The sequence below is a fragment of the Carassius auratus genome, chromosome 20 (assembly GCF_003368295.1).
Source record: "Carassius auratus strain Wakin chromosome 20, ASM336829v1, whole genome shotgun sequence".
In the NCBI taxonomy this organism is placed as follows: domain Eukaryota; kingdom Metazoa; phylum Chordata; class Actinopteri; order Cypriniformes; family Cyprinidae; genus Carassius; species Carassius auratus.
In genome coordinates this window covers 897,551-907,435 of record NC_039262.1, presented here as the reverse complement: position 1 = coordinate 907,435, position 9,885 = coordinate 897,551, and the positions used below count along the sequence as shown (strand labels likewise).

The window sequence follows — 9,885 nt, the reverse complement described above, 5'->3', positions numbered from 1 at the left end:
TTTGGAAAAAGAGTTCTGAAAATATTTTGAATAGCTTTGTATATGACGCTGATGGATTACTGAAACTGAGCACAATACTTTTTCTTTATACCGGCTTTTTCCTATTGTTGATGATGAGTAATTTAATTTATAATTGAAGGAAACATTCAGTGAGTTCATTTCTTCTAACATTATTGTATATGGTTTGGTTTAGCAAAGTTGGCGAAGACTATTTAGTGATCAATTTAAAATGCAAGTAGTATAAGGTAGGTTATAAAAACACAGGCCTAGCCTTATAGGCTACAAGACTAAATATTGCAGTATCATAGGCTATATAATATATAGGCCTAGTGTATTTACTATAATATTTTTATGCAGTTATATTAATCATACATTCCTTGGGTAAATAAAAACTGACATTTGAAAGGAATTCGTGTATTATAAAACGAACATGCTACAATTTATGTCGAATTTGATGTTTCTCCAAACACATTTCCAATGTCAGTGCCCCACTTGAACCGATGGGTGGCACTAAACGCCCAGCGAGCCCGAAACCTTTGAAAGAAACGCCCGTTTGGATCGTAAACAACTGCACAGATGCAGAGACAGGCAGGGCATCGAAAACTGATTTCAGATCAGTGTGTGTTCGACAGAGAGGTGTCTGGGGTCTCTGCTTGAGCAGCACTGGGAACAGATATGAACGCTGCGCGTGCACGCGTTTACAGATGCGGAACATTGTAACATCAATACAGAAACTAAACGTAAGTACAACAGGGATATTTCAATGAGCCGCGTGTCTGTGTTTCGTCTTGAAATGGTTCTGATGAAAATAAAACAGTGAAAAGGGGCAAGAGGCTGTGAAATGGATACGGGGCACTAAAGCACGCGCCCTTTTCACCATTTTCAATGATGTGTAGGCTTTTTGGGTGCAAGCCAGGTAGACTATAGTCTATATGTATGCTAAACTAGATTTTTAGGAGAAGTAAGGTATATATAAATGTACCAAAATGACCAATTCACCTAATGATGTTGAGCTTCTAAGCCGTTTGTATTTACATTTAGTCATTTAGCAGACTCATGAATCCATAATTGTGTATCATTAAGCTACGAGTTTCAAAGTTGGCCAAAAAGGGGCAGAGAACACATAACTTTTCTTTTCTTCTCTTTTCTTTTCTTTTCTTTTCTTCAAAAAATGGGTTTAGATTTAGTATATTATTTAATTAAACTGTCCCTATGGCATGTGAAAACCTGACTGCTGTTAAACAAACATGTCCTGACATCTAACTTAACTGCTCTAATCACTAATCACTTCTAATCACTTTGCCTGTCAAATTAATGTAAAAAATGTTAATTCATGGTATAGTGCACTCTAATAGTGGTTATTAGATGTGACTGTGATATTCCAGATTTTTTTTTTAATAAAATACCCTAGGCCTGTTAGATAAAAGCATCACAACCAAAAATAAAAATAAAAATAAAATTGTTATGGCACCTCAAGGTCCTTGGAATTATATAAACATTTCTGAAATATGTGTACACACACACACACACATATTATAATAATAATAAACAGCATAAAGTTTTAGATTTGAAGTTCGTTAATTTACATAATTGCTGCCAACTACATTAAATTAATCTAAAATGACTTAATCTTAAACATTGTTAAAAAAAACTTTTTTCAAGAAAATGCTTTTTTGAACTTTACATTCATCATAACATCCTTTAAAAAAATATACATCACATTTTCCACAAAAAATAAATAAAAATAAACTAAGAAATAAATGAGCTTTTTAAGTATTACAATAGTTCACAGAACTGTATTTTTTATCAAATAAATGCTACCTTAATGAGCATCACAGACTTAAAAATAAAAAAAAATCGGTATATGCCTAGTATATTAAATAAATAATTTGTGCAAACCTAACTGTTGCCCTCTAGCTGCATTAGGTACAGTGTCAGTCACAGCATGTCTTGTTATTTGCTAACCCTGTTGTATATATGTTCACACAGTTCAGTTTTCATAAGGGTTCATCTTGACACTGATCAGGCCAGCTGTGGTCATGATGTGTCAAGAAACATCTTGACTTTTCTTTCAGCCTCTCCTCCTCATCATACACCCTGTTCTGTTAACACACTGCCATTGCCACTTCATTTATAATGAGGACACTCATCCACACTCCTCCCTTTTTCCATCTCTCTGTCTCTGGTTTCACTGCTCATCCTTCGAAATGCCTGGACCGAGTGAAAGACAAGAGCCCCATCCCATGAATTATGCATCGCTGCTATAACTGGTTCGTGTTTTTGTACACATCTGTCAGTTTGCGATCTGGAGTAACCGAAGTGAGTGTTTGTTCACTGTTAGGACACTGTGTTTGCAAGTAAGGCCCAAAATCTGCTTGAAAAAATATCCAGAGACACCAAACCTGTCCTACTTGTGTTTCCCCTCTGAATTCTTTTGAGGAAAAAGATTCATTTTATGATAAATGCAGTGCATTGTCACTGATGGCAGATAGCAACAGCAGGGTAAAGAATTTGAAAAACAGACATCAAGACGTCTTTTAAATGTTTCCTCTTGAACTCTGATGGAGATATAGATTCGTTTTCATGACTGTCTATCTTCTTTGTGATCACCTTGCAGTTATGGAGGAGTCCGAGATGAGGAAGTCAGTAAGATGGAAAGAGACGAGCAGAGTTCCTCAGACCGCAGAGGACATCATTACGTCTTACCTAACAGCCTCCGATGAGAATCAGAACAAACTGCAGGAGGCAGAGATCATGGACTTGCAAGCGGTTAAACTCGACTCAGAGAACGGGAACAGAGAGGAGAGCTTTCCAACAAACATCAAGAGCCATAACTGCTCTTTAGATCATGGTAAGCAGTTTATATTGCGATATTTTGGTTAGCCATATTATTTTTTATGAATAAAATAATACTTAAGCTGAATTTCCTCCTAATGAAAGTAATGAATTGTGTTTATTGGAACACAAAAGGTGTGTGTGTGTATATATATATATATATATATATAAAATATATATATACATATATATATATATAGACCTTTACAGTCGGCGTTTAAGGGGAACCAATTTACCCTGTGCACGCATCTGAAGAATGAGTAAATATTGTCAGAATTGTCAGTTTTGCAGGATATTCCTTTATGGTTACATTTAAAAGTACTAGCTAGTCACATGAGGTACAGTAGTTTCATAGAATGATTGATCTTAAACTTGTTCAAATGTGCTCAAAAAGCACTGGATTGACTGATTTACTAAATTCAGAAGTGTTCCTAAGTTTTCATCCTGGTGTGTTCTCTGTACAGGTCGTCTCTCTGGGATTGTGCCACCTGGGCCTAGTCCTTCTCTTCTGGCTTCACTGCAGTCCCTTGTTGAACACAATGATCACATGCTCCTCCCTCATTCCTTACACCAGGTGTGTGCACTGAGAGTTTGAAAAGGTTACTCTCAAATAAAGCCATAGCCAAAACAAAAACTGGCATGAAAAGACGCGATTGTCTTTTAATAAAAGTGAGCAAATGCGTTTTTTCACTCTGCATCCGTCATCAGAAACACCCAGAACTGTTCATAAAATAGAAGGATGACGCAGTTTATACTGTTATCTGATAAATGTTCATGTGTATTCTGTGGACTAGTAAATTACACAAATTTCTACAGGGTTTACTTTTGTTTGGGATATTTTAAGGAAATAAAAGCTCTTTCTGCGGGAGTGGAACTAAAAAGGTCATTTGCAATTTTTAAAGGAAACTTATGCAATTTTGAGTTTATATTTTCCAATTTGGCCTTTTTTTCTGGTAAAATTGTGAGATATAAAAGTCAGAATATGAATAAATCATCATAAACAGATGTTGCAATTTTATAAAAAGTCAGAATTGTTACATAATCTCAGTTGCAAGAAAAAGAAATGTCAGTTAAAAGTTGCAAATACCTTATTTTTTTCATAGCAGTAAAGAAAAGATTTTCAGGATGTAAACTCAGAATTCAGAAAAAAAAAATACTGTGAGATGTAAACTGAGAATAACGAGATGTGAAGTCATCTTGAGCTTACGATAAAAAATGCGAGATAAACAGTAATGATTTTTTAATTTTTTTATCCTGTGTCAGAAACAAGCTACAGTAACTTTCTGTTTAAACTGCCTCACAAAATTCAGCCAAAACATGTACTAAAATGAACTATTTTTCAGCATCCAAATAAGCTTCAACATTTATAAACTAAACACCATGCACATTTATAATCAGATCTGTCAACAAGACAAACTACCGAAATGTTCTCACTGGAGTTGTTTTTTCAGTCTCCCTGTAGAGTTATAATAGGGGGAGCAAATTGCTCCTCAATGAGATTATTTTAGTTTGATAACATCAAGAGTACAGTAGAAAACAATTAATTTTCCTGTCTTACACTAAATATAGACGATTCATGTAAGAGAATTCATTAGATGCGAAAGATAGAGCAGTTCTTTCTTGCACGTGACTCCTCGTTCACACTCAGTCTCACCCGTTCACATGTTCAGCAGTTCCATCCTTTTAAAGATGCTCTTCACTGCAACTAATGAAATCAAGACTCTGGATCCAGGTCTAACAGGAAATAGACTTTGATCGACCAGCTGAGAGTGTTTGGAAGATAAATGTGGTAAGGAGATGTAATATTTTACTTGCTGTTATTTTCCTTCCATTACAGATAGCGGAGGGCTACTTCCTTGAAAAGGACTGTATCCTTTTTTGAATGTAAATCGTCCTCCTGTTTCGTCTCTGACTTTCCTTTACTGTCAATAATGATCCCTGTTGATGCTGCTGCTGTCATAGCGACCAGTGCAAGCGTAATCAAGAGTCTCATTAGGGTGTGTCTGAACATGTTGACTTGCAAAAGGAAGGATGTTGATAGATTTTTAAGTAATTTGAAACAGTGAAAAAAATATTTATTTTATAATTGTCATCACATGGTCTTCCTTTTTTTCTTTTTTTTTTAAGTCTCTTATGTTCACCAAGGTTGCATTATTGTGTCACATAATCCTTCAGAAATCATTCTGATTTGGTTCTCAATAAACATTTCTTGTTTCAAATTGTGCTACTTAATATTTTTGTGGAAAACATGATACAATTTTTTTTGTTTTGTTTTTAATTATTTGATGGATAGAAAGTTCAAAAGAGCAGCATTTATTTGAAATGGAAATATTTAGCAACTGGTCAATTTAATGTATATATATATATATATATATATATATATATATATATATATATATATATATATATATATATATATATATATGGGGGGGAGGGGGTTGATGTATATACACACACTTTTAAGTGATGGTTTCTTTAAGCATAGAGCATTTCAGATCAGTGGGCAGTGGAGTTTCTTCATCTGGAGAAGCTGTATCATGAAAGACTGCTGTCTAATCTGGCCTCCATACAAGAGAAATGGGGTAAGGAAGCCATATGATTATGGATAATATATATATATATATATATATATATATATATAACCAGAGGAGGTTACACTATTTACATGTGAGGGATTTTCCTGAAGCATTGTTTTATCTTGTAAGGATGAGACTCCTTTTGTACTGTAAATAGGACAATTGCTAGTTTCATCCTTCATTAGTTAACAGAAGTAGAATGGTTTGAGCTCAGGAAACTGCTCATTTCACAACTGCACTTCATTGCCCAGACCACATGTGACTCTGTTACTTAACCAGCATCACTGACTCTCCCTTCTTATCTGATTAACTGGCAAACCTGAAGAATGTCACATATCTGTAGCTTTTTTTAGTACAAGGATTAGGAACTAAGAGACTAGCATGTATGTTTTTAGATTGCTTTCACATATTCTACTAGAAGGTAAATGCATGGGAGAATATGAGACACAGTCAAAATGATTCAAAGACTAGCATCCTTACAGGTATGTTTGGTTTCAGAGTCCCAGAGGAAAATCAGCATCTTAACTGAAAATAACTCTCCTTTAAACTCTAATGGAACTGACAGAGAGAGAGAGAGAGAGCATATGGAACTGTTGAGTCATATCTGCAAAACACACCAGAGGTGAGACAGTGTGCAAGCAAGTAGTATATAATAATAATAGCATACATTCATTCATATATACATACTAACATAAATTAAATATTTAGATGGGCATATTATATTACACAGAAAATTGAATTTGACCAAATCTACTTCTCCTTTTTCAGACCTAACCTCTCTTTGGAAAAGGTAAAATATTATACTTGTTTTGTCAGCCACCTATGCGGTTGAAGTTTTTGTGAGTCTGATTAAAGCAGTCTGTTACTGCAGAACATGGACGACATAAAACTACACAACAGCCCAGCTCTTGTTTCAAAACACAGAAGATCAAAACAAGAACACGCTTCAGTGAACTCATCCCAGAGAGAGAACCGGGCGGAGGACTGCTCATGGCCAGAAGCTGAACAGGAGCCAGAAGAGGACTGTGAAGTGAATGAGGAGGAGGAGGAGGAGGACGAGGAAGGTCTTGAGGAGGATGAGTTCTGGAATGAGGAGCTGCAGGATGACACAGTCGTCGACGGCCAGGTTCCTGTGGATGAGCCGGCCAGCCTTATTCAGGTAGAAGAGGTAAGACGCTGTAGGAGCGATGTTAATCTCTTACATATTACCATCTGCCCTTAGAAAAACTAAGCATGCTGAGACACCATCCGTCTGATGCAGTCTTTCCAAACCATCCGCTTACTGAACGATTTGTATTCCTCAGGGCCTAAGTATGCGATGTATTAATCTGGGTTCTCAAATTGAATTTTTATGACTTTGTAAAAGGTCAAGTGGGACTTTCTTCCAATTCTCAGGCCACATTTCTTAGCCACAGGGTTTCTCGGCTTTGTGAAAGCAAAATAGCGTGATGTCATCCGCAGCTTTATGGCAGCCATCTGCAGGAATTTTATAAAGAAGCGTTCAGGGAGTGTATGGTTTCCCAAAGCTATTGGGTGTGGTCGTCTTAAATAACAGTCCAGCTGCATAAACCTTTTCCAGAGCTGCGTCCGACACACACTGCGAGTGTGTGAAGAGTTCTGGACTTTTTTTTTTTTTATCAACACACACGACATGTGCATTACATTATTTTTTTGTTTGTTGTACATTATTATTTTATAGTGATTTGAAGACTTGGCAATTTTCTTTTGGCCTCTGATTTGACTTGGAAAAGCAACAACAACAACAAAAATAATAGCCACATTAAAAAACAAACATGTAAAAATGCAGGGTTTTCATTATTAGGTCAACTGTCCTTTGTGAAAAAAGTGTGCTGAAATGAATTGAATTTGCACTTATAGTGTGCTTTAAACCTAAAAAAGTATATTTAAAAAAATATAAGAAATAAAAAGTCCACATAAAAAGCGCGTACACGTTCATGACTTTCTTACACTGAAGTACTCTTTTAAAAAGTGCACTTTGTAATGATGTTAAATTATTATTATTATTATTAGATCACTGTTTTGTTAATCTTTTGTCATGCTTTACATAAGTACACTTGTTTTGATTTTAGAAAATATATGAAATTACATAAAGAAAGCAGTTAAAATCAAATATCATGTCTATGAAAAAGTGTACTTTTTTCCCCCAAGGCATCCTTACTGTACGGCTGCTTCATTATGATATTGCACATACTGACCCCTTGTGGTTACTGGTTGTTATTACATTTTTTGCTATGAATGTATTCTTAAAAATAATTCTGCATCATATTGTACAGTCTATTTTCTTAAAGCATTTTCATACTTTACTTCTGTAGAGGATTCCCTCAGATGGCTTAGTGTCTATTTTAAAGAAGAGAGAAACAAAGAAAGCTGCACTGCTAAAAGACTCAACTAAACGCAGGGTCCGCTTTAGAGAGCAGGGCAATGCTTTCGATCAAGGTACGATTGTAAGCATATATTCAGACAGTGCCTTTATGTATTCAGATTTCTGTTTTGCATTAATGTGAGACTGATCAAAGCTCATCTTTCTCATGCATACAGATGAGTCGCCCAGAAACTCTTGCCTGATCCTTCTCGTCCTGTGTCTGGTTACTGTGGTGATCAGCACGGGTGGGACTGCGCTTTATTGTCTCGTTGGAGAGGCGTACTCAAACGTGTGCGCTGACTTCTCGCAAAACGTGGACTTTTACTTTGGACCTGTACGACGAGGAGTGGAAGCTCTCGCACAGTGGCTCTCTACTGATGCATCATAGCAGCTGTTTCATGCAGTGGAACTTGCATTAACAACAGTATTCCTCTTGAGATAATATGCACTAACGCACATTACCAGACTGGCCTTAATAAATGTTGCTTTAGTGATTCACACAGTGCTTCCTATTAATGAAAAAATACATTTGTATAATGTATTTAATATTGGTTCAAAAACAGGTCATTACAGATAATCCTTATATACCACTTATTACAGATAATCTTAATATACTGTACCACTGCCATTCTTTGAATCAGTAACTATACAAGCATTGAAATGACTGCCTATAGAGCCAGTGATATTGTTTTTTTTTTTACATTTTAGTACTCCAAGACACTATATTCCAAATACGCTATCTTTCATTGGTGCTATAATCATTGAAATGCATACAGTATCAACAAAAATAAGCATAAATTGGTGTATGTTGAAGGAATAGTTCAAAAATGAGAACTGGCTCATAATTTACTTATCTTAAGGCCATCCGAGATGTAGATGAGTTTGTTTCTTCATCAGAACAGATTTGGAGAAATGTAGCATTGCATCACTTGCTCACTAATGTATCATCAAGTGAATGGGTGCCATCAGAATGTCCAAACAGCTGATAAAAACATCACAATAATCCACAAGAAATTTGGACGACTCCAATGCATCTTGATGTGTAAAAAGCTACATTTATAAGAAACAAACAAATATTAACCAAGAAAGCAATATTATTGATAAACAACTTAAATTTTAACCGGAAGCAACTGTTTGAAGTTAAAAACATCTTGATGATGAATTATATAGATAAACTCATCTACTTTTTGAATGGCCTGAGAGTGAGTACATATTTATTTCTGGGTGCATTATTGCTTTAACTGTGGGATATTAACTTAATATATAATAATAATATAATTTTAACTAACTAACCAAAATGGCTTTATTATTAACAGAGAACATAAACTGGCTGAATAATAATGATGATTGATTGTTCTGACTTGATGTCAGTAAATCGTTGCTCCAACACTTAGTCAGCAGTTACAAAATATAAAATTTTATAATTGTACAGTATAAAAGAAGGCAGTTCATCAGTTTTAATTACAATTATTATTTGTGTTCAGCAGTCAAAGTGAGTGAGTTTTTGTGGAATATTTGTGGAATATTCAGAACCAGAAACATGTTTCATTGTACAGTATGTACTTTTTTCTTTCCCAAGTAGTATACATAATCTCTTTATGACTAGAAATGCGTTTTTTATATTTAGAAAGTGGTTTATGCTGTATCTCTGTCCTTAATAATATTGGACTAGTCCTCTGAATGATGCAGCAGTAAATGGAATTGGCACACATAATAAAACCTATGGTGAAGTAGGAGCATTTCTCTTTGGAAACCCACAGACTTACTCATAGCTAATTTCATTTCAGAATCCAATAACAACTTCTCTGACAGTAAAAGCTTTAAGATGCACAGAGCAAAAAAATATTATAGTGACACAAGCCTTTATCAAGAGTCAATTTCATTATCACGATTGCCTTGCCAACTGAACAATATTATTGAATTTGAACATGAAGTTGTAATGTAAAGTATGTATGGAAATAATTTAAATTGCTTAATTACATCATTTTTAATATGTGAATCGTCACATACAGTGGGGCCCAAAGGTCTGAAACATTAACAATAAATTCATTCATTAATAATTTGTAATAAAAAATTATTCATAAATATAAA

At 35.0% G+C, this 9,885-nt stretch overlaps 1 protein-coding gene across 2 annotated transcripts; it reads left to right on the top strand.

Annotated features, from left to right (window-relative positions):
- Positions 1-556: 556 nt before the first annotated feature.
- On the top strand, positions 557-8,292 carry LOC113120464 (consortin-like). 2 transcript variants are annotated; one of them, XM_026290289.1, is made up of 10 exons: positions 557-740; positions 2,618-2,851; positions 3,300-3,409; positions 4,673-4,703; positions 5,331-5,417; positions 5,910-6,033; positions 6,180-6,201; positions 6,283-6,579; positions 7,745-7,868; positions 7,971-8,292. In XM_026290289.1, exons 2-10 carry the CDS (start codon positions 2,620-2,622, stop codon positions 8,180-8,182), a joined length of 1,239 nt encoding a protein of 412 aa, XP_026146074.1. In that variant the 5' UTR covers positions 557-740; positions 2,618-2,619; the 3' UTR covers positions 8,183-8,292. The 2 variants fall into 2 exon arrangements, with proteins under 2 accessions (XP_026146074.1, XP_026146075.1); XM_026290290.1 differs by lacking the exon at positions 557-740 and adding an exon at positions 1,773-2,270.
- Positions 8,293-9,885: the final 1,593 nt, after the last annotated feature.